The following is a 25113-nucleotide window of genomic DNA, read 5'->3' as shown; positions in this document are numbered from 1 at the left end:
TGGACGTGGTGAGGTGGGCGCGGGCCCACATGCGTCCTCTCCAGTATGCTCTGCTCCGGAGGTGGTCTCCCCAGAGGCACGGGATGGATGTTCCGGTTCCCCTGCGAGGCTTGGCGCGCTGCAGTCTGCGTTGGTGGCTCCGGACCCCTCACCTAGTTCAGGGGGTGGGTCTGGATCTTCCGCGGTGGACGGTGCTCCTTACGGATGCGAGTCTCCTGGGTTGGGGGGCCCAGTGCCTGGGTCACTCAGCTCAGGGAACCTGGTCCACGGAGGAGGCCTCCTGGTCGATCAACGTGTTGGAGACCAGGGCGGTCCGGCTGGCGCTGTTGGCCTTCCACTCCCTTTTGTTGGGCAAGTCGGTCAGAGTCCTGTCGGACAATGCCACGGCGGTGGCTTATGTCAATCGTCAGGGGTGCACCAAGAGCACTCTGGTGGCGCAGGAAGCGGCTCGGCTCATGGTTTGGGCGGAGTCGCATCTTCTGGACCTCTCGGCCTCTCACATTGCCGGGGTAGAAAACGTTCAGGCGGACTTCCTCAGTCGTCACTTCTTGGATCCGGGAGAGTGGTGTCTCGGCGCCGAGGCGTTTCAGTTGATAGTGCGTGCTTGGGGGCAGCCCCTGATGGATCTGATGGCTACAAGTGGCAACGCCAAAGTACCCCGCTTCTTCAGTCGTCGCAGGGACGGTCTGGCCGAGGGTCTGGATGCTCTGGTCCAACCGTGGCCAACGGAGGGGCTGTTGTATGTGTTCCCTCCTTGGCCATTAGTGGGCAGAGTACTGCTTCGCATTGTTCGCCATCCGGGGCTGGTGGTTTTGGTGGCTCCGGATTGGCCTCGTCATCCGTGGTATGCGGATCTGGTGAGGCATCTGGTGGCGGATCCTCTTCCTCTGCCTCTCGGGTGCGATCTTCTGACGCAGGGTCCCATTCCCATGTTCGACCCGTCTCCCTTTTGTCTTACGGCTTGGCTCTTGAAAGGGGCCGCCTGAGTAAGAAGGGATATTCCGACAAGGTGATCTCTACACTTTTGGGGTCCCGGAGGCTTTCTACCTCTCGGGCTTATGTACGGGTTTGGCGTCTTTTTGAGGAATGGTGCCGAGCGCGGGAGTGGTCTCTTTTCGCGCTTCTCTGCCTAACATTCTAGAGTTTTTGCAGGATGGCCTGGATAGGGGCCTGGCCTGGTCTTCTCTCCGGGTTCATCTGGCGGCCCTGTCGGCTTTTCGGGGGCTGGTGACAGGTCAGCGTTTGTCAGCCATTCCTGATGTGATTCGCTTTCTTAGGGCGGCCAAGTTGATCAGGCCTCCCATAAGGCCCTCGATTCCCTCTTGGGATCTCAATCTGGTTCTCTCTGTTCTAGTGCGCCCTCCTTTCGAGCCGTTGGATGGCTGTTCGTTGAAGGACCTTACGCTGAAGTCGGTCTTTTTGGTGGCCATTACTTCCGCTAGACGGGTGTCTGAGCTACAGGCTTTCTCTTGTAGGGCTCCCTTCCTGGAGTTTTCGAAGGAGCGGGTTGTTTTGCGGCCTGTTCCTTCCTTTCTGCCGAAGGTAGTTTCTCCTTTTCATGTCAATCAATCGGTGGTCCTCCCGGTCTTGGGTAGTCGGGAGGGTTCTTCTGAGCAACGACAGCTGCGCAAGTTGGATGTCGGTCGGGTCCTCCATGCTTATGTGCAGCGGACCCGGGATTTTCGGAGCTCCGATCATCTCTTTGTGCTTCTGGCGGGTCCTCGTCGTGGGGCTGGCGCTTCTAAGGCTACTATTGCGCGCTGGATCAAGGAGACGATTGCTTCCGCTTATCTTCTGAGTCAGAAGCCGGTTCCGGAGTTTCTCAAGGCTCATTCCACTAGGGGTCAGGCGGCTTCTTGGGCTGAGTCGTCGCTCGTGCCTCCGGTGGATATTTGTAAGGCTGCGGTTTGGTCCTCCTTGCATTCATTTGTTCGGCATTATCGGGTAGATGTTCAGGCGCGTCGGGACGCGGTGTTCGGTGAGCGTGTTCTGGTATCGGCCCTTCGGGGGTCCCGCCCGTGAGAGGGACTGCTTTGGTACGTCCCATTCGTAAAGTTAACCTCTACTGGTCTGGAGAGTGCTAAAGAAGGAGAAATTAGGTTCTTACCTGCTAATTTACTTTCTTTTAGCTTCTCCAGACCAGTAGAGGTCCCCACCCTGTCTGTTGTTGTTGTTGTTGGGGCTGTTGCGCGGGCAGTTTTTTTTGGTTTTTGCTGCGGGTTCTAGTATTTTTCTAGGACCGGGGAGAATTGAAGAACAGCGGCTGTGGCTCGGCTGGCTTAGCTGGCGAGCTGTGGGGACCTTCTTCCTTCGGGAATTTCTCCTCTGCATTTTCCAACAGCATTTTTGGGTATGTTATTTGTTACTCCTTTCGGAGTATTGTTTTTTCTCTCTGTTGTTTTCCAGTTCTTGGTTCTGCTTGGCTATTCGGCAGACTGAGGGAAATAGAGAGGAGGGGCTAGGATATACTGTCCCAAAGTTTTTGTTTTCAGTCTCCACCTGCTGGTCATGATTAGATATATACCCATTCGTAAAGTTAACCTCTACTGGTCTGGAGAAGCTAAAAGAAAGTAAATTAGCAGGTAAGAACCTAATTTCTCCTTCATTTGCCTCCTCTCACAAATAATCACAACAATAATAAATATAAATAACTTTTTAGGATGGACAGAGACGAGTGGCATTTAGCACTAGAAGATTAACAGATGAGATGCTGGATTTTATCTTTTTATACTGTAGATTATGATACAAAAATACTTCAGCTGTGAAATAGAATCCAATAATATTGAAACTGTTGACATCAAATTAGTTATTTTTGATACCATATTGCATTTTAAGGTTCAGACTAGCTGCTATTGCTTGACAGCCATTTGGATTTCTAATGATATCATTAGATAAAGTTGCCATGTTTAGTCAATTTGAATGGGCAGAAATAAGTCCAATGTTAAAATACTACCTAAGATACTATTTCTGTTAACTTCTCTACCAATTTATACAGAAATAATGAGAAATTTCACCTGTTCCCCCAGCCCCACCCCTCCCACCCTCCACACCCTGCTCATAATCCAGATGTTTTCCCAGGAGATAGATTGTTAGATTATAGCTGTAGATCTTGATGGTTGTGCTTGAAACTGGGGTATTAGATGTCTTAGTTTCATTTCTAGGATTTGTTTTAGTGGTGTTTACAGTCTTCATTTTTCACTCTCTCTAGCGCCGTATTTCCTAAGTTGGTCCTGGAGTATCCCCTTGCCAGTCAGGTTTCAGGATATCTACAATGAATATGCATGGAAGAGATTTGCATAAAATGTCTCCCTTTTACGCAAATCTCTCTTGCATGTTCATTGTGGATATTCTGAAAATCTGACTAAGAAGGAGATATTCAGGGAAATACTGCTCTATCTAGCACATGGCACAGAAATAAAGTGCTTGATTTATTTTCCTCCTTACTCATAGTGCAAGTTTACTACATGATTATAGGTTCCAGAGAAAGCTACTAGACTGTCATTTTCCTGACCATTTCAATTATACAAAGACTGTTGTCAGTGTTTAGGAGAAAATCATTTTTTAGAGCTTTAATATGGATACTTCCTTTACTGGCACCATTGATAGATTTTTTTTTTCCATTGCAGCTTAGCTGTAGAATTGTTGGCCCCCAGGCTGTCATATTTTGTATGCAGCAGCAACGATGTGTTCCCAGGGCAGAGCATCCTGTATACAACATGACTATGGCTGACATCACAATATCCTGCACTAGTCTGGACAAAGAAACTAGGGTAATGTTATGTTTTGTATATTGTATACCAGATGTATATAGTTATGGACAGCTCCTACTTCTACTACCATAAAATCTACTTGAAACTCACAAACAAGACATAGACAAAAAAAAAACCCCAACCCAAGAGGCTTTGAGTTAACACAGTGATACCATGGATAAAAGGGATAGGACAACTTTCCTATGAGGAAAGGTTAAAGAGGCTACAGCTCTTCATCTTGGAGAATAGATGGCTGAGGAGAGATATGGCAGAAATCTATAAAATACAGAGTGGAGTGGAAATAATAGACATGAATCACTTGTTTACTGTTTCCAAAAATACTAGGACCAGGGGGAACACAGTTCAGTACCCCAGAATTTCTGCCATTTGTGTCTTCAGAGTCAAATAGTAGTCCAGAGTACTGGTACTCTGTCTCGATTCACTTTTATTTTTTAAATTAGTTGAAATATATTTTGGTTCCCAATTCTTGTTTTTTAGAATACTAACCAATAATGGCCAAATACATAAATGTGTGAAGTTTAGCTCATTCTATGTACACTTGTAAAAGAAATAGAATATCACAGACGCTGAAACTTCTTTGATGTACAGACTGGTTGGATGGTCTTCTATTCAAAACTGTCCAAGTGAACGTTGCTTATTGAAATGATGACTGACTTAAGAAACAAGAGTTTGTATCATATCTTTCTGATGTGAAACCTGCCAGGTAGTGATGAAATATGTCTGAAATTGATAGAACATATTATGGAAACCTGAAATATCACAAACTGGGCATGAAAGATTGCACTGACTGAGAATGCAGACTGAAACTTCTGAAAATTTTGTTAACGTGAAAGGTTGTTCTCACATGTCAGCAGTTATGTGCATCTATGCAAATAGGCACCACTTAAGCATGCTTATGTAAACTCACATATAAGTGGCATAGCGTGCAATTTTGAAGGGGTCAAACATGTGGGATGATCATGGATGTGATGTGGACACGTCAACCATCAATTTTTGCAGCTTATAGAATACAGTGTTCCCCCACGAATTCACGGTTTGCGGACTCACTCGTGGTTTTCTCCGACCACCTCTTCCTGTAGTAAAGTTGGGCTACACCAATCAGGAGCTGCTTTGACATGCAGATCGCGAGTAATTTTCTTCACCCGCCGGTGCTCCAACTGCCTGCTCCAGCTGCCCTCTCCTTCCTCCCCTGCTTTTTGAAAGGTGAAATTCGCAGGGGTTCCTGGAACGGAACCCCTGCAAATTTGGGGGGAGTACTGTACTATGAGTTGTGTGTATTGATTTGGGCATACCTACTTAAGACTGCCATTCTTCAAACAGATTCTTCAAACTTTCAAAAAATAAAAGAACAAGAGGCCATTCGGAAAAGTTGAAAGGGGACAGATTCAATACAAATGCCAGGAAGTTCTTCTTTACCCAACGTGTGGTGGACACTTGGAATGCACTTCCAGAGGACGTTATAGGGCAGAATACAGTACTGGGATTTAAGAGAGGATTGGACATTTTTCTGCTGGAAAAGGGAATAGAGGGGTATAAATAGAGGATTACTGCTCAGGTCCTGGACCTGTTGGGCCGCCGCGTGAGCGGACTGCTGGGCAAGATGGACCTCAGGTCTGACCCAGCAGAGGCATTGTTTATGTTCTTATGTATGATCAGCTTGGCTTAAGCGAGCTTGCCTTCTTTATGGTGCAAGGAGGATGTCTGTTCAACCAATGATAAAGTCTTTATTGAAAACTTGTCCCAACAAGGATCCAAGTTTTGGCATTTAGGAGACGCCTTCCTCAGGGAACACTATAAAAAAAATTTAAAACAAAGAGAACATGGAGAAACATAAACATAGCGTTATGAATAACATGTTAATAAAACACATGGTAATGCGTATCTAAAATAAACAGACTGATGTATTAAAAATATAATGAACTTAAAGAACAATGAGAAACATAAACATGGCAATTATAAAAGCATGTAATGTATTAACAAAACATGGCAATTTACCGGTATATCTGAAATAGGCTGATGTGTTTAAAAAACATATAATAAGCTTAAAAACATAAGATAAAATAAGTGAACATACAGTATATATATAAAGGATACTGTATTTCCCCATATATAGGCCGCTCCCTTTATAGGCTGCAGCAAACGGCGATCTATGTTTTAAAACCAGTAGATAAGCCTCCCCATGGTATTAGCCACGGCTTATCTTTCCGGTACATTACCTGCTGGACGGCTGCCTCCTCAAATCTCCAGCGGTGCAGGGCAGTTGCAATCTTTTCGGCATCCAGCCTGGCCCCGCATCACTTGCTGAATGGCTGCCGTCAATTCTCGCGGGACTACATATGGGGAAATATTGTATTTATGTTGTTATAACATTCAAATGACAATAACACTCTTGTGCCAAGATCAGTGGGATATCATGTACAGACTAATCATACATGAAAATTAAAAAAAATACATGAAATTTATTATGTGTTTAGAGTTTTAGGTTTTTTTAGTTTTCTTATATGTGTTTTAATTTTAAATGTTGGCTCTTATTATGTGTTTATCCTTGATGCTGTTTTTTAATCATACGCTTATTACTTTTTAGTGCAATTACATTCCCCCTCTTTTACGCACATGTAGCGTGGGTTTTAGCACAAGCTATGGCGGTAACTGCTCCGACGCTCATAAGAAGTCTATGAGCATTGGAGCAGTTACCGCCACTGCCGGCACTAAAACCCGCACTACGTGTTCTTAAAAGAGGGTGATTGTTAGGGGTGCTCACCATAGTTCTTTATTAACAGCCATGGGTCACCTATACAGGCCTTGACATTCTGCAGACTTCTGGTCCATTTTCCACTGCCTTAACTTAAAGATTTTCAGCAGCATCCAGGTGAGGTGGTTAGAAATATAGGTGTGGCCTCAGTGAGTAGTACTTATTTGCAAGGATCCGCTCTTACCTGGATAAGTGCTGCTGAATATCAGGCCTGTAGGACTTGTATTATATCTTTTTATTGTTGTTTGAATGACTAAACTCCAAGAACATGATTGGCGGTCTGATTCCTCCTCATTAATGTTATACTTTTGTTGGTAGAACATGCACATACTGGCTTATCTTTTCCTATTTATCCTTTTTGTCTCAAGGAAGAAGTTCATAAATATGTACAGATGATGGGTGGTCGGGTGTACAGAGATCTCAATGTGTCAGTAACTCACCTAATAGCCGGAGAAGTTGGCAGCAAGAAATACTTAGTAGCTGCTAGTCTGAAGAAACCCATTTTGCTTCCTTCATGGGTTAGGACTCTGTGGGAAAAATCACAGAAGAGGTAAAGAACTCTACCTGGTAGCATGAAATCATTTATATTAAAATCTTCCTTATTTCTTGTATAAAGAAGGTATGATTATAGCTTCTAGTGTGACAGACACTCCATTCTTGAACATGTGTGTAATCAATCCCTGCTTGTGAAAATTCTTATAGGAAACTTCATTAGCATTCTTTTGCTCCGCCTCCCATCTTTCTAGGCTGTCCTCCAATTTCCTCACTTGTCTCTCTACAAGTGAAATGATAGGAGCCAGTCTTATTCTGCTTGTGTTTATTTTTCAAATTATATTCAGTTTTTTGGACTGTTTGTGAGGCTTTTCGGTGCTGCAGAGGGACAGCTTTGGCTGTGGGAGAGCGCAGACTCTGAAGTTGAGGGTCTGCTTCCAAAGGGCAAACTGCTTTGCAGTGCACCCACTTGGACAGCCTGCACTACCAGTTTGGGGGCTCAGGAACCGTTCCTATGGGAGCAAGGCTTGCCCCCAGGTTCAGCTGCACTGGGTTTGAGTGCAGACTGAGTTGGCTGCATGGCAGTTTTCCAGAATCAGGGCCAACTGATTTCCTCTCCTCCCATTTTTATGCACGTGATCTGGTGGGGTGGTGGTCTTCGACTGGTTCATTAGGCCCGAGAGGCAAAAGAACCAAGCAGTCCGGATTCCTGGTTTGTTGAGGCAGAGGTTCTCTATGTAAGTTGTTTGTAGCTTCCATACTTGCGGCTCCCAGCACACAGCGAAGCACAGGAAGTAACAAGTGGTTGGGTATTATATCTCACTGCTACCAGCAGGTGGAGACTGAGACCAAACTTGTATCTCAGTATAGCTGAGGTCAGCCAATCACGGAGCAGCGTGGGACCAAGCAGGAAGCGCAAAGGTCACGCTCCTGCATTGTGCGTTACTCTGCAGCGAAAGGCAGCTGTCCAGCAGAAGACTGTGCTGGACCACCTCTAGTTTAAAAAGGTACTGGGTGGTGGGGGTCGAGGTGTATTCACTCCATAAGATGCTTCCACTTTTCCACCCCCTTTTTGGGGATGGAAAAAATGTGTCTTATGGAGCGAAAAATACAGTAATTGTGACAACGAAAGCTAGCCTGTTTGGCAGGGGGGGGGGGGGGCTCATTGCAATGGATCCAGGTGCTTTGGTCGGCCTCTCAGAGGAATTGGTTGATCAACAGATTGGAACTTCATGCCATTTGTTTGGTGTTGTAGATGCTGGAAGATAGTCTGGAGGGGCAAGTGGTCCGAGTCATCTCGGCAGTGCTACTGCAGTGGCATATGTCAATTGCCAAGAAGGCACCGAGAGTGTGCAGCTGTGTCTGGAGGTCCACTTACTATTCATGTGAGTGGAGTTTCCTCTTCAAGCGCTTTCAGCAGTGCATGTAGCAGGAGTGGACAATGTCCAAGCCAATTTCCTTAGCAGATAGACATTGGATATGGGAAAATGGATGATGTCTGCAGCAGCCTTCCAATCCATTGTTCGGCATTGGGGTCACCAGCGTTCGATCTGATGGTGACAGCAAGAAATAAGAAGCTGGAAGCGCAGGTCTGGACACTCTGGTCCAGCTGTGACAAAGAGTGAGCTCTTGTACATGTATCCTCCACAGGGGGTTGCAAGCCATCGGGGAACAGTCATTCTCATGGCTCCATATTGGCCCCACAAAATATGATATGCAGATCTAGTGCATCTTTAGAAGGGTGCAAGTCTCAAGTACAGCCAGACCTTCTTTCTCAGGGACCAGTGGTCATAGAAGATCCGGATCACTTTGCTCTTACAGCATGGCTCTTGAGGGCAAGGAGTTAGTGTGAAAGGGTTACTCAGAAGTGGTCATTGCTGAGAGCCAAAAGCCTGCTTATGGGAAATTTTCTAGCACTGGTGCATTAAAGAGAAAGTCAAGCCTTTCTATGCTCTGATCTCTGTGGTGCTAGCCTTCCTCCAGCCTGGCTTTGACAAGGGGCTTACAGTGGCGTCCCTCAAGGGTCCAAGTGGTGGGACTTTCTTGTTTCAGGGCTCAAGAGTGTAAGACGTTTGCTTCTCATCCGGACATAGTCAGATTCATAAAGGGGGCCCCCAGTAAAGCACCTGTTTCCTTCATGGAACGTTAACGTGATGTTGCAAGGCCTCAGTCAGGCTCCATATGAGCTGCTGAAGGAAGAGTGCTTGATGGATTTGACTTTCAATATGTTTTTCTTGTGGCTCAATGAAAAGAGTCTTGGAGCTACAGGATCTTTCTTCCTCAAGTTCAGAGAGACTGATGTTTCTTTGTGTAGCTTTCCATCCTTTTTGCCAAAGGTAGTTTCAGCTTTCTATTTCAAGAAGTCAGATTGCCGGTATTCCACTACATAGGGTCTAAGAAGAAGGACCAGATTCTGAAAAAGATATAAGAAGAGTGTTTCTTCGATATCTTGAGGTCACCAGCAAGTTCAGGCTGTCTGACCATCTTTTTGTGCTAGTCAGGCCACAATATCAAGATGGATCCATAGGATCATTTTGTCAGAATATATTGCCTGTTGGAAAACAGTCTCTGGCCTCCATAAAGGCGCATTTGACTAGAAGCGTAGCTTCTTTTTAGGCGGAAGCTCAGGCGTTCTCTTCCGAGGTGATTTGTAGGGCAGTGACTTGGTCCACTCTACATACATTTTCCAAGTTTTACAGAGTGGATGTAGCAGCAAGGGAGGATTCTCCCTTTGGTCCTCAGTATTATGAGATGGCACAGTGGTCCAGCCCTAGATTTCTGGGACTGCTTTTGTACATCCTGTACATCCAGAATGGCACACCTATTTCACTAGAAAAAGAGATTAGGTTCTTATCTTGCTAATATCTTTTCTAAAAGATAGGTGTGTCATTCTAGAGCCCCGCCCTGTCAGTTATCTCCTGCGCCTTCCTACTGTCTCAGTCAGAACATTGGAGTCCAAACTGAAATTTGGATATCGGTGAGACCTTAAGAGTATAAAGAATAATCTATTGCTATAACACATTGGAGTATTATTTGAGCTCCATATATGTTTGTTTGGCATGATCGTTTCTATGTTTTGATTGTTCAATGGCAATGTTTAACATGTTTGTTATAATTTCAGAACAGAGTTGTAGTTTGGGGAGTTTCCCCATATCCCTCCTTCGCATGTGTTCCTATATAGAGCTATCGCCTGCTTTTTTACAAACTGAAAGGGGCAACAGAGCCCTTTGGTAAAGGAGGAAGGATTCAAAAGCTGAAGTGGATTCCTTCTGCATGGTCGCGAGCACGGGGATATTACCCGTCCATATAGAATTACACACCTGTCTACTAGAAGAGATACCGTATATACTTAATATAAGATGAGATTTTTGGGCCAAAAAATGACCCAAAAATGGGGATCTTGTCTTATATTTGGGTCAGTGCCCACCCACCCCCCTCCCGGACTTGTTGCAGGCCTCTGCATGACCTGATGGACTCGCTCCTGCCCGGTACACCGCTGAACCACCACGTATTCAAAAAGGTACACAGGGAAGTGGGAGGGAGGTAAAAAATTTGTCAGAATCAGCAGGGACAGGAGATGGAAGGGATCTCTCCTGTCATGGCCACCAGGTCATACGGCAGGCTTGATGGAGGCCTGCAGGAAATCGGGAGAGAGGGGGGACTAGGTACAGGGCAGGGAGGTGGGAAGGGTTCAGAGCCTGGCAGGGAGTGAGGGGGACTAGGTGCAGATCCTGGTAGGGCACATGAATATTACCCCCAGCTTATATTTGAGTCAACATTTTTTGGGGGAAAAATGGTGCCTTCACTTATATTTGGATCATCTTATATTCAAGTATATACGGTATTAGCAAGGTAAGAACCTAATCTCAATTTACATTTTGTAATCATCAAAGAACTTGGTATCAAAATATATTCTAAAAGTAAAACATATTCTGAAATAAATTGGTTATTCAAATTATCTTTGAAATAAGAAATTTAAGCATTATGATATTTGCATGACATGCATTTTAACTTATATTAGGAATTGGTATATTTTCATTGACTCTGACTCCACAGGCCAAAAATTGCTTCCGACTCGGACTCCACAGCCCTACTTGTTAGCCAGTAACCTTGGAAGCACCTTGAAGGGACCATGTTTAATCAGGAAAATGGTCCACAGACTGATCCCTAAGAGTCCTTTCCTAGCCAGGTTCTGTTCAACCCTAAAGCAAAAATCACAGCTCACCTCTCAGCAGGGGCCAGACAGCTGTGCCATTATATGTTGGAAATAGATCATTGGCAAGTTCCAGGACTGCTATACTCCTAGTGGTGTCACTGGAAAAAAACTCGTTATCCGTTTCCATCTGCTGGCTGGTTATGTGAACTCGTATATCTGCTCTAGCAGAATGATAGAGCAATATATTAAGCATATGGCAAATTTGAGAACTTATTTTTCTAAGGATCAGATTAAAATTACAGAATACCTAGGCTTCATTCTATGACATGAAAAAGTAGGGTATATTATCTCAGGGGAATATTTGATATTTCTGATAGTAGTGGAAACATAGAAACATGATGGCAGATAAAGGCCAAATGGCCCATCTAGTCTGCCCATCCGCAGTAACAATTATCGCTTTCATAAGAACATAAGAATTGCTGCTACTGGGTCAGACCAGTGGTCCATCGTGCCCAGCAGTTCGCTTCTGCGGCGGCCCCTAGGTCAAGGACCTGAGCCCTAACTGAGTCTAGCCTTACCTGCGTACGTTCTGGTCTAGCAGGAACTTGTCTAACTTTGTCTTGAATCCCTGGAGGGTGTTTTCCCCTACGACAGCCTCAAAGAGCGTTCCAGTTTTCCACCACTCTCTGGGAGAAAAAGAACTTCCTTACGTTTGTATGGAATCTATCCCCTTTTAACTTTAGTGAGTGCCCTCTCGTTCTCCCTACCTTGGAGAGGGTGAACAACCTGTCTTTATCTACTAAGTTTATTCCCTTCATTATCTTGAACGTTTCAATCATGTTCCCTCTCAATTCCTCTTTTCAAGGGAGAAGAGGCCCAGTTTCTCTAATCTCTCGTTGTATGACAACTCCTCCAGCCCATTAACCATTTTAGTCGCTCTTCTCGACCCTTTCGAGTTGTACCATGTCCTTCTTCAAGTACGGCGACCAGTGCTGGATGCAGTATTCCAGGTGGGGTCGCACCAAGGCCCGGTATAGCGGCATGATAACTTTCTCCGATCTGTTTGTGATCCCCTTCTTAATCATTCCAAGCATTCTGTTTGCCCTTTTTGCCGCCGCGGTGCATTGCGCAGACGGCTTCATCGACTTGTCGACCAGTACTCCCAAGTCTCTTTCCTGGGGGTCTCTCTGAGTACTGCACCAGACATTCTGTATTTGTGTACAAGATTTTTGTTACCAACATGCATCACCTTACACTTATCCACGTTAAACTTCATTTGCCAAGTCGCAGCCCATTTCTCAAGCATGTTTATGTCCTGTTGCAGGTCTTCACAATCCTCCTGTGTCTTCACTACTCTGAATAACTTTGTATCGTTTGCAAATTTAATTACCTCACTCGTCGTTTCAATTTCCAGGTTGTTTATAAATATGTTGAAGAGCACAGGCCCAAACACCGAACCCTGCGGCACTCCACTGGTGACGCTTCTCTAGTCCGAGTATTGTCCATTTACCCCCACTCTCTGTTTTCTATCCGCCAACCAGTTTTTGATCCACATGAGTATTTCACCCTCAGTCCCATGGCTCGCAATTTTTCGAAGTAGTCGTTCATGCAGGACCTTGTCAAACGCCTTCTGAAAATCCAGATATACAATGTCAACCGGGTCACCTGTGTCTGTCTGTTAACTCCCTCAAAGAAGTGCAGCAAGTTTGTCAAGCAAGATCTTCCTTTGCTGAAGCCATGCTGGCTGTTCCTTATCAGATTGTGTCCATCAAGGTGAGAGATACCACGTGCCTATCCCAGGCCCTCTTGGAGGAGTCGCCTAATGGTTAGTGCAGTGGGTTGAGAACTTGGGAACCCAGGTTCGATTCCTACTTCAGCTCCTTGTGACTGTGGGCAAATCACTTAACCCTCCATTGCCCCAGGTACAGAATAAGTGCTTGTATATATGTCAACTGCTTTGATTGTAATCACAATAAGGTGATAAAACAGATCCCATTCCATTTTCCTTTACCAGTAATTGGAAAAAGGAGCATGGAAATACAAGTGGTCCCTGCTGGTTTATACAGTAATATGCAGAGGCTCTGGGTAAAGAAGTGTAGCTGAAATTAAAGAGGTAAATTGTCTTTTATCAGCAGATATGAACAGATAACTGACCTTAAAGAAATAGGTTGATCAAAATAGTCTTCCACATGTGACAAAATTGTCTAGTGAGCAGATCCTTGTAATATCTATGAGCCCATGTTGGGGAAGCCTTATGATATTTGTTCTCCTTTTTCTCCTACAGTATGATTACAAGCACAGTCTTAAACATGGAAGAGTACCTCTGCCCTTTGTTTCTTGGGTGCACCATCTGTGTGACGGGTATAAGCAGTCTGGCCAGGAAGGAAATTCAACGTCTCGCCTCCGAGAATGGAGGTCAATACACAGGGCAGCTCAAGATGAATGAATGCACCCACCTCATTGTGCAGGATCCAAAAGGTAAAAGTCGCTCTCCTTAAGAAAGCCAAAGTGATATTCTTTAGCACTCTCCAGACCAGTAGAGGTTAACTTTACGAATGGGTATATATCTAATCATGACCAGCAGGTGGAGACTGAAAACAAAACTTTGGGACAGTATATCCTAGCCCCTCCTCTCTATTTCCCTCAGTCTTCTTTCAGTCTCCAGCAGGTGTTGAGTGATCTGTACCCATCTCCCTTGGTAGGGCTGTTGGAATTTGTTTAGGGGGTTTATTGTCCCTGTTTTTAGCCGGACGGAGCTTGGGCGGACTCTGTTTGGGGGTTCGTCCGACCTCGGGGGTGTTAAACCCGGCGGGTCACGAGCGGGGTCCCTCCCCCCACTTCCTCCACCTCCCCACATTTTTTTAGAGGAGCCTCAGCAGTAAGCCTTGCCCCCTAAGTCAAGCAAGGCATATTGCTTCGAGAGCCTGTGGAGTCTGTTCTGTAAAAAAAAAAAAAAAAAAAATCCTGAGGTAGTGCTGGTCTGAAGGGTTGTTTCCCTTTAAGAAAACTGTATTTACTGTATTTTTTCATGTAACCAGCACTTTTTTATAGCTAGGTCGCGTATGGAGCAATTGTGCCCTTCTCCGGGGGAGTAGGACACAATTTTAGTCCAGCCGCAAGGCACTCGCGGCCGGCCTGAACTCGGCGGTTTGGGTCGGTGAGGTGGTGGAGCTCCGTCGGCAGCGGCTGCAGGCGCCCAGAGCTCCCCGCCGATGGTGCCTCGCGAGTCGGCTTGGAGCAGTGGGGAAGCCCGGTCTTCCACAACCGCCCACGGAGGGATTCCCCGAAGGATTCCCTCTCAGCTGATTTTTTGACAGCTGATGCCGGCTTGCCTGCTTTAGCGGCTGAGACTATTCAGGTTTCTCAGCCGCTTCAGGCTATGGAGGGAGCTTTTTTGGCGGGAAAACCGCCATCTTCTCTGTCTGGCCCCTCCATTTTGTCTTCCACCTCAGGTGACCTTCCCCCTGTTTTGACTATGCAGGGGCAAGGTTCTGCTGGGTCCCCTGCTGTGGCAGGGAGTCCCTTGGGACCCTCGGGGGGGTTTTCTCCTGAATTTTTCTTTTCTTTATGCAGAGCCTATTTTCAGGCGGCTGGGGGTCCCGGTTGCGCCCAGGGGGTTTCGGGGGGTGGGTTTTCCTCCGCGCTCCCTGCGGCTTTGCCTCTTTCGTCTGGCGTGACGTCCCCTCCGCCGCCTCCCTTGTCCAAGCGTCCGCGGGTGTCGTGGGACGAGAATTTGTGGTCGGAGGAACGGGTTGGTCTGGAGGAGGACCTGGACCCTTCTGAGGAGTTCCAGGACTCTCTGGAGGGGACGGAAGCTGGCGGCGGGTTGTCGGATTTCCCGTTCTCCAGTGACGAGGCGTCCGTGGTGCGCCTTTTTCAGAAAGATGAGCTGCCTGACCTTATTCAGCAGGTTTCTTCGGTTTTGCGTTTTGAGGACGCGCCGCCGGAGACTCCGCGTGTGGGGGACCCCCTGTTACGGGGGATCCGTTCCGTTTCCCGCTCTTTTCCTATGCATCAGGATATTCGGGATATTATTCTGGAGCAGTGGAAAACGCCGGAGACGCCGTTTCGGCTGGCGCGCAGCATGGCTCGCCTGTATCCCATTCCGGAAGTGGATCGGGCTACGTTAGCTTCGCCAGTCGTGGATGTGGTGGTCTCGGCAATTTCCAAGCGGCATACCGTGCCTGTTGAGGGCGGTTCTGCCTTGCGGGACTCTGAGGAGCGCAAATTGGAGAGCATCCTTAAGCAAAATTTTCAGGTCTCTGCCTTTGGGGTCCAGGCGGCTATTTGTGGGGGATTGGTCGCTCGCGCCGTGTTTCGGTGGGCGGAGCGGGTCTTGGATCGAGAGTCTGACGACTGGTCTCTGGTGGATCAGGAGGTAGCGAAGATTGAGATGGCGGCCTCATTCCTCTCAGATGCTCTATATGACTTGGTGCGGATCTCGGCTAAGTCTATGGCTTTTGGCGTGGCCGCAAGGCGTGTGTTGTGGCTGCGCGCTTGGGCGGCGGATGCTGCGTCCAAAGCTAAGCTTACTAAATTTCCCTTTCGGGGGTCGTTTTTGTTTGGAGAGGACTTGGATAAGTTGATTCAGACTTTGTCGGACTCGAAAGTTCCCCGTCTGCCGGAGGACCGTGCCCGTCCGGCGTCTCGGGGGGGTGCGGCCCGGGGGCGTTTGCGGGATTTTCGCAAGTATCGCCCTGGGCGTGGGGCTGCTTCTTTCCAGTCTCCGGGATTTTCCCGGGGTCGGTTCTTCCAGCGCATGCAGCCCTTTCGGGGGGCCCGTCGGGGGGCAGGGAATCCCTCCGCCGGTTCCCCCGCTTCCCGTCCTGCACAATGACGCCTTGCCGGCGCCCCCTTTGGTTCCGGTGGGGGCCCGGCTGCGCGAATTTTTCCCCAAATGGGCCGAGATCACGTCCGATCAGTGGGTCCTGGAGGTGGTGCGGGACGGTTATGCCCTGGAGTTCGCCCGCTCTCTGCCGGATTTTTTCCTCGCTTCTCCATGTCAGACTCCGGGGAAGACGCAGGCTTTTCGCCAGACCCTTCAGCGCTTGCTAGATCTCAGGGCAGTTGTTCCGGTGCCCCTTCCGGAGTGGGGCACGGGCAGGTACTCCATTTACTTTGTGGTGCCCAAGAAGGAGGGGACCTTTCGGCCCATCCTCGATTTGAAAGGGGTCAACAGGGCTCTCAAGATTCCCTCTTTCCGTATGGAAACTCTGCGGTCGGTCATTCTGGCGGTTCAGCCGGGGGAGTTTCTCACTTCTCTCGATCTGACGGAGGCCTACTTGCATGTTCCCATTCGGGCCTCTCATCAGCGTTTCCTGCGCTTTGCGATCTTGGGTCGGCACTTTCAGTTCTGTGCGCTTCCCTTTGGGCTGGCCACGGCTCCTCGGACGTTCACCAAGGTGATGGTGGTCGTCGCGGCAGCCTTGCGGTCGGAGGGCATCCTGGTACACCCCTACCTGGACGACTGGTTAATTCAGGCAAAGTCGTTGCAGGAAAGCTCCCGGGTTACTGCTCGGGTGGTGGAGTTTCTCCGGTCGCTGGGCTGGGTGGTCAACCTTTCCAAGAGTCGGTTGGTCCCGGCTCAGCGTCTGGAGTACCTAGGGGTGCTGTTCGACACCTCCTTGGGGAGGGTCTTCCTCCCAGAGGGCCGGGTGAGCAAATTGCAATCTCAGATTCGCCTGCTTTTGGCGTCCTGGTGTCCTCGGGCGCGAGATTTCCTCCAGGTCTTGGGGTCGATGGCGGCGTCCCTGGACGTGGTGAGGTGGGCGCGGGCCCACATGCGTCCTCTCCAGTATGCTCTGCTCCGGAGGTGGTCTCCCCAGAGGCACGGGATGGATGTTCCGGTCCCCCTGCGAGGCTTGGCGCGCTGCAGTCTGCGTTGGTGGCTCCAGACCCCTCACCTAGTTCAGGGGGTGGGTCTGGATCTCCCGCAGTGGACGGTGCTCCTGACGGATGCGAGTCTCCTGGGTTGGGGGGCTCAGTGTTTGGGTCACTCAGCTCAGGGCACCTGGTCCGCGGAGGAGGCCGCCTGGTCGATCAACGTGTTGGAGACCAGAGCGGTCCGTCTGGCGCTGTTGGTTTTCCACTCCCTGTTGCTGGGCAAGTCGGTCAGAGTGCTGTCGGACAATGCCACGGCGGTGGCTTAGGTCAATCGTCAGGGGGGCACCAAGAGCACTCAGGTGGCGCAGGAGGCGGCTCTGCTCATGGTTTGGGCGGAATCCCATCTGCTGGACCTCTCGGCCTCTCATATAGCCGGAGTAGAAAATGTTCAGGCAGACTTCCTCAGTCGTCACTTTCTAGATCCAGGAGAGTGGTGTCTCGGCGCCGAGGCGTTTCAGTTGATAGTGCAGGCTTGGGGGCAGCCCCTGATGGACCTGATGGCCACGGGTGGCAACGCCAAAGTGCCCCGCTTCTTCAGTCGTCGCAGGGACGGTCTGGCCGAGGGTCTGGATGCTCTGGTCCAGCAGTGGCCAACGGAGGGGCTGTTGTATGTGTTCCCTCCTTGGCCGCTGGTGGGCAGAGTGCTTCTTCGCATTGTTCACCATCCGGGTTTGGTGGTGCTGGTGGCTCCGGATTGGCCTCGCCGTCCGTGGTATGCGGATCTGGTGAGGCACCTGGTAGCGGATCCTCTTCCTCTGCCTCTCTCGGACGACCTTCTGATGCAGGGTCCCATTCCCATGTTCGACCCGTCTCCCTTCTGTCTTACGGCGTGGCTCTTGAAAGGGGTCGCCTTAGCAAGAAGGGATATTCAGACAAGGTGATCTCTACACTGTTGGGGTCCCGGAGGCTTTCTACCTCTCGGGCTTATGTGCGGGTTTGGCGTCTCTTTGAGGAATGGTGTCGGGCGCGGGGAATGACCTCTTTTCGCGCTTATCTGCCTAACATTCTGGAGTTCTTGCAGGATGGCCTGGATAGAGGCCTGGCTTGGTCTTCTCTCCGGGTTCATATTGCGGCCCTGTCGGCCTTTCGAGGGTTGGTGTCAGGTCAGCGTTTATCGGCTCTTCCTGATGTGATTCGGTTTTTGCGGGCGGCCAAGTTGCTTAGGCCTCCCCTACGGCCCTCGGTTCCCTCTTGGGATCTTAATCTGGTTCTCTCTGTTTTGGTGCGTCCGCCTTTCGAGCCCTTGGACGACTGTTCTTTGAAGGACCTTACTTTGAAGGCGGTCTTTTTGGTGGCCATTACTTCTGCTAGGCGTGTTTCTGAGCTGCAGGCTTTCTCTTGTAGGGCTCCCTTTTTGGAGTTTTCTAGGGAGCGGGTCGTCTTGCGGCCTGTTCCTTCCTTTCTGCCGAAGGTTGTTTCTCCTTTTCATGTCAATCAATCGGTGGTTCTCCCGGTCTTGGGTGGTCGGGAGGGCTCTTCTGAGCAACGGCAGCTGCGCAAGTTGGATGTCGGTCGGGTCCTTCGCTCTTATGTGCAGCGGACCCAGGAATTCCGGAAGTCCGATCATCTCTTTGTCCTCCTGGCGGGTCCTCGTCGGGGAGCGGGCGCTTCTAAGGCTACTATTGCGCGCTGGATCAAGGAGACGATTGCTTCCGCTTATCTTCTGAAACAGCAGCCTGTTCCGGAGTTTCTCAAGGCTCATTCCACTCGGGGTCAGGCGGCTTCTTGGGCTGAGTCGTCGCTCGTGCCTCCAGTGGATATTTGTAAGGCTGCGGTTTGGTCCTCCTTGCATTCCTTTGTTCGTCATTATCGGGTTGATGTGCAGGCGCGTCGGGACGCGGTGTTCGGTGAGCGTGTACTGGTATCGGCCCTTCGGGGGTCCCGCCCGTGAGAGGGACTGCTTTGGTACGTCCCATTCGTAAAGTTAACCTCTACTGGTCTGGAGAGTGCTAAAGAAGGAGAAATTAGGTTCTTACCTGCTAATTTACTTTCTTTTAGCTTCTCCAGACCAGTAGAGGTCCCCACCCTGTCTGTTGTTGTTGTTGTTGGGGCTGTTGCGCGGGCAGTTTTTGGTTTTTGCTGCGGGTTCTAGTATTTTTCTAGGGCCGGGGAGAATTGAAGAACAGCGGCTGTGGCTCGGCTGGCTTAGCTGGCGAGCTGTGGGGACATTCTTCCTTCGGGAATTTCTCCTCTGCATTTTCCAACAGCATTTTGGGTATGTTATTTGTTACTCCTTTTGGAGTATTGTTTTTTCTCTCTGTTGTTTTCCAGTTCTTGGTTCTGCTTGGCTATTCGGCAGACTGAGGGAAATAGAGAGGAGGGGCTAGGATATACTGTCCCAAAGTTTTGTTTTCAGTCTCCACCTGCTGGTCATGATTAGATATATACCCATTCGTAAAGTTAACCTCTACTGGTCTGGAGAAGCTAAAAGAAAGTAAATTAGCAGGTAAGAACCTAATTTCTCCTTAATACAGCAGCACTGTATGAATCCTTATTGTGTTGAACTATCCTTTTCATGATTTTAGGTTTTGGAAAGCATCTGGTTTTGGAACCAAACTTGTGACTTAAGCTGCAGTGAGTTTTTTTGTTTTTCTTTGTTTTTAAAAGGATTTTTGGAAAGGGCTATTGAGTTCAGCCTGTCTGCTCACTTTTTTGTTCTCACTGTTGTGCCTCACCATGGTAGGCTGGCGTTCAAGACCTCGATTACTCGATGGATTAGAATGGCCATTTCCGTGACTTCCGTCGCCCTTGGCAAGCAGCTGCTGATCTCTCTTAAAGCACATTCGACAAAAAGTGTGGCTGCGTCGTAAGGGGAATCTCGCATCATTCATTCTGATGAAATTTGCAGGGCAGCTTCTTGGTCCTCTCTTCATACTTTTATCCAGTTTTATCAAGTTGTTGTGATGCCATTTTTGGGACCTCGGGTTTGAGGGCAGGCTCTTCTATCCCTCCCTAGCTACCGTGGCTTTGATAACAGAATGAAAGATTTAGGTTTATACCTTCGATGATCTTCTTTCTGTTAGTCCCTGGAGGATTCCATACGACACACCCTCTCTGTCTTTACTCAGTTGTTTGGAGTATCCTGCTCCTTTCTGCTTTGGTCACTTTGTTTACAGCTTCTCCAGCCAATTGGCAGATCCTGTGGGGAGTTTCTGTGAGTTAACACATTACCGAAGGCCTTTCTTGGGGTACTTGCTGCACACTGCAGGTTAGAGATACATTCTTCCTCAATGTTTTTCTGAGTTGCCTTTGTGCCTGTTTATCACTTGTTAATATTTTGCAGTGCAATCCATTTCATGAGTTACTTCTGATGATGGGGATTCTTCCATGTACCCCCTATTCATGGATTTGTTCAGATATGTGCTTGGCTTTGGGACTTAACTGAGATTGTTTACTAACTCTGAGGCTAAGGGAGTAGAGCACGTGCTCATAAACGTTGTGGATTTCTGCAATACCCAGACTGTGGGTTGGGATTGAACACGTGGAGGAGCATAATTTTAAAAACCATCTAAGTCCGTTTTGGGCCTTAGGCGCTAGTCACCCAAAGTCGGCAGTGTCTAAAGTCCATTCTCAAAAAATACATCCATATTTTTCCCCCCGAAAATCATCTACTTATACGTCCAGCTGTTTGCTGCCAAGTCGTCTATCTTTATACCACATTCTCATCCAAAAAGTCGTCGAAGTTCCAAATGCCCAGAACAAGACCTTTTGTATGTAGGAGGGGCCAGCAAAGTGATGGACTGGACACCCAGACATGGCAACAGAGTAGTGGGGCACCTTAAAGGGCACTGCTGTGAACTTTATAAAAAGGGTGCCACATAAATATCTCACCACAACTCCCTTGCAGGTCATGATGAGCCCTTCCAAAATACCCCCAAAACCCACTTTACCCACTGGTCTACAACCCCAATAGCCCTTCTGGCTGCAGGTATCATCTATATGGCAGTACAGTAGGATTTGAGAGGGTTTTGGTGGGCTTTTATTTTTCACCATAAATGCAGTGGTTAGAGTGGCTTATGGGCTTGAGTTCTCTTCTCTATGGTTCACTAGCCCATCCCACCACCCCAGACTACTTCATCCACCTCTGTGCAGCTCTACTAGGCTTTCCTATGCCAGGTGCTGATGTTCCGGAGGCAGGTATGTACATTTTTATTCTGAACTTTGAGAGAGTGCGATGGGGTCAGTGAACATGTTTGTGGGGGTCAGTGAACATGTTTGTGGGGATCTGTACTTTGTCCCTGCAGTGGTTATCTGGTCACTTTGGATACCTTCTGGGCACTTATACCTGTTTTTAGATCGCCTAACTCACAACGTATAAGTTCAGTCTAGGCAGTCTCGTTAAACTTTCGATTATCCCTGCAGGATGACTAAGTCTAGGTCAGCCCACATCCTGCCCTAACCACTTCTCCAAAAATGCCCCATTGAGCTCTGGGCGCACAGCGGCAGTCAGAGGCCTATAATATCTCTAGATACCGTATTTTCACGCATATAACGCGCGCGTTATACGCGTTTTTACCTACCGCGCATACCCCTCGCGTGTTATATGCGTGAGCTCGGTATACAAAAGTTTTAAAACATAGTTCCCACCCCGCCCGACGCCCGATTCACCCCCCCAGCAGGACCGCTCGCACCCCCACCCCGAACGACCGCTCGCACGCGCTCCCACCCGCACCCGCATCCACGATCGGAGCAAGAGGGAGCCCAAGCCCTCTTGCCCGGCCGACTCCCCGACGTCCGATACATCCCCCCCCCCCCGGCAGGACCACTCGCACCCCCACCCCGAAGGACCGCCGACTTCCCGACAATATCGGGCCAGAAGGGAGCCCAAACCCTCCTGGCCACGGTGACCCCCTAACCCCACCCCGCACTACATTACGGGCAGGAGGGATCCCAGGCCCTCCTGCCCTCGACGCAAACCCCCCTCCCTCCAACGACCGTCCCCCCCCAAGAACCTCCGACCGCCCCCCCAGCCGACCCGCGACCCCCCTGGCGACCCCCACGACCCCCCCACCCCCTTCCCCGTACCTTTGGTAGTTGGGCCAGAAGGGAGCCCAAACCCTCCTGGCCACGGCGACCCCCTAACCCCACCCCGCACTACATTACGGGCAGGAGGGATCCCAGGCCCTCCTGCCCTCGACGCAAACCCCCCCCCCCCCCAACGACCGCCCCCCCCCAAGAACCTCCGACCGCCCCCCAGCTGACCCGCGATCCCCCTGGCGACCCCCACGACCCCCCCACCCCCCTTCCCCGTACCTTTGGTAGTTGGCCGGACAGACGGGAGCCAAACCCGCCTGTCCGGCAGGCAGCCAACGAAGGAATGAGGCCGGATTGGCCCATCCATCCTAAAGCTCCGCCTACTGGTGGGGCCTAAGGCGCGTGGGCCAATCAGAATAGGCCCTGGAGCCTTAGGTCCCACCTGGGGGCGCGGCCTGAGGCACATGGGCCCAACCCGACCATGTGCCTCAGGCCGCGCCCCCAGGTGGGACCTAAGGCTCCAGGGCCTATTCTGATTGGCCCACGCGCCTTAGGCCCCACCAGTAGGCGGAGCTTTAGGATGGATGGGCCAATCCGGCCTCATTCCTTCGTTGGCTGCCTGCCGGACAGGCGGGTTTGGCTCCCGTCTGTCCGGCCAACTACCAAAGGTGGGGGGTGGGGGGGTCGTGGGGGTCGCCAGGGGGGTCGCGGGGCGGCTGGGGGGGCGGTCGGAGGTTCTTGGGGGGGGCGGTCGTTGGGGGGAGGGGGGTTTGCGTCGAGGGCAGGAGGGCCTGGGATCCCTCCTGCCCGTAATGTAGTGCGGGGTGGGGTTAGGGGGTCGCCGTGGCCAGGAGGGTTTGGGCTCCCTTCTGGCCCAACTACCAAAGGTACGGGGAAGGGGGTGGGGGGGTCGTGGGGGTCGCCAGGGGGGTCGCGGGTCGGCTGGGGGGGCGGTCGGAGGTTCTTGGGGGGGGACGGTCGTTGGAGGGAGGGGGGTTTGCGTCGAGGGCAGGAGGGCCTGGGATCCCTCCTGCCCGTAATGTAGTGCGGGGTGGGGTTAGGGGGTCGCCGTGGCCAGGAGGGTTTGGGCTCCCTTCTGGCCCAACTACCAAAGGTACGGGGAAGGGGGGTGGGGGGGTCGTGGGGGTCGCCAGGGGGGTCGAGGGTCGGCTGGTGGGGCGGTCGGAGGTTCTTGGGGGGGGCGGTCGTTGGGGGGAGGGGGGTTTGCGTCGAGGGCAGGAGGGCCTGGGATCCCTCCTGCCCGTAATGTAGTGTGGGGTGGGGTTAGGGGGTCGCCGTGGCCAGGAGGATTTGGGCTCCCTCCTGGCCCGATATTGTTGGGGAGTCGGCGGTCCTTCGGGGGGAGGGATGTATCGGACGTCGGGGGGGGCATCAGGCTTTCAGGATGGGGACAGACCTTCAAGGGGGGACAGTGCACGGAAGTCAGGGGGGGTGAACGGAGAGTCGGGACAGCGCACGGAAAGTCAGGGCGGGCGAAAGGAGCGTCGGGCAGCATGCGCGGTATACCCGTGAGCGCGGTATACCAAAGTTTTTGTGCATATCATCGTGATTTCTGCGCGCTATACCCGTGTGCGCGTTTTATACGGGTGCGCGTTATTTGCGTGAAAATACGGTACATCTAAAAACCCTTTTCAGTTATTGGCACTTGGACGACCTGTCTTTTAGGTCATCCAAGTGCCAATTTGGGCAGGTTTTTAGACATATTTCCATTTCAATTATGAACCTTCTAATGTATGGAATCCTCCAGGGACTAAGAGAAAGATTATCGAAGGTATAAACCTAATCTTCCATAGATTTAGCTAAGTTTCTTGAAGTCTGTAAGATTTTATTTCTGACTAGTTTACTTTCTTGGATAAATATGTGTCGCAATCTAAGAAAAGGTACCAAGTCTTACCGCACGCTTACTTGAAAAATGAGGCAACAATGTCATTGGGTTCTATTTTTAACTAAAAAGTTTTGTTAATTGAAACTGTATATCTCTGGCAAATGAAATGATAGAAAGATGTGGTTTGTTGCATTTGAATCATTATCTTCTTGATTACTTATCCAGCTGAATAACTTAATTTCTAAGACTTGGTCTCTTTTCTTGGTTTATGACACATATGTGACCAACAAAGATGAGGTTTTAGTGCTGAAATTTCATTTTCAAAATATGGACCTTCCGTTTTGTGGAATGAAATTGCAGGTTTTCTGGATATTGCAAGAGCAACACAGGAGATTGAAAGACTTTTTGTCTTTGAAATTTTGTCTTTTGAAATTTTTTTTAAATTCTTTATTCATTTTTACATATTAAAACAAGTGTATAAGAAAAATTATTTGAACTTATAAATATACACTTGATTAACTTTCATGTATCATTAAAAATATAACTTTTCAGCCAATACCTATATTCTATAATATTTTTAATATTATGAACTATTCCTAGTATCTAAACAATTGATATCAAGTTAGAAAACCCTCCCAACCCCTCCCTCCCCTTACAAAAGTTCCATTCCCAATATATCAAAAACAGTTAAATACTCTTATACATTATAGGATTTAATATTTATTACCCACCCACACCCCTCCATGTCAAATATCTTACTTTGTCTTTGAAATTTTGAGTAAAGCAATGGGGGATTTATTCATTGCTTGATTTATTTATTTTTTATTTTTAAATCTTTATTCCTTTTTATTTCTTTCAACAAGTGTACAGTATTATTACAATTAATTTACATAACACACTTGGCATTCTTAAATAATATTATTATACATGTTTTTATTCCCCCCCCACCTCCCACCATTTTCCATATCAATAAAATATTCCTTCCAAATTTATATATAATTATACATCCCTTTTTGATAATACAATTAATCTGACATGAAATCTGTCCCTCCCCCATCCTTCTTCCTCAAACACTTTAAACATTTTATTATACCCAGTAATGCACAACAATAAGTATCCCATCTTATTACATATATCTCCTTATTTTTCATAACAACATATTTCCAATATTTTTCCCTCCCTATCCCTCCCATCCCATCCCATCCCATTTCTATATATTATCCCCTAAGGAAAAAGAATA

The 25113-nt window shown here is 48.9% G+C and overlaps 1 protein-coding gene across 4 annotated transcripts in view; it reads left to right on the top strand.

Moving 5' to 3' along the window:
• The window catches only part of TOPBP1 (DNA topoisomerase II binding protein 1), a 302005-nt gene that overhangs the window by 16864 nt on the left and 260028 nt on the right, over positions 1-25113 (top strand). For all 4 annotated transcript variants that reach the window (XM_033929986.1, XM_033929983.1, XM_033929985.1 and 1 more), the window contains 3 exons: positions 3627-3770; positions 6891-7072; positions 13455-13648. In XM_033929986.1, the coding sequence (XP_033785877.1) occupies positions 3627-3770; positions 6891-7072; positions 13455-13648 (520 nt within the window). The remainder of the gene's footprint in view (positions 1-3626; positions 3771-6890; positions 7073-13454; positions 13649-25113) is intronic.

The sequence above is a fragment of the Geotrypetes seraphini genome, chromosome 2, assembly GCF_902459505.1.
Source record: "Geotrypetes seraphini chromosome 2, aGeoSer1.1, whole genome shotgun sequence".
Classification (NCBI taxonomy): Eukaryota; Metazoa; Chordata; class Amphibia; order Gymnophiona; family Dermophiidae; genus Geotrypetes; species Geotrypetes seraphini.
The sequence above is the reverse complement of the archived record's forward strand: the minus strand, read 5'-3'. Positions and strand labels throughout refer to the sequence as shown.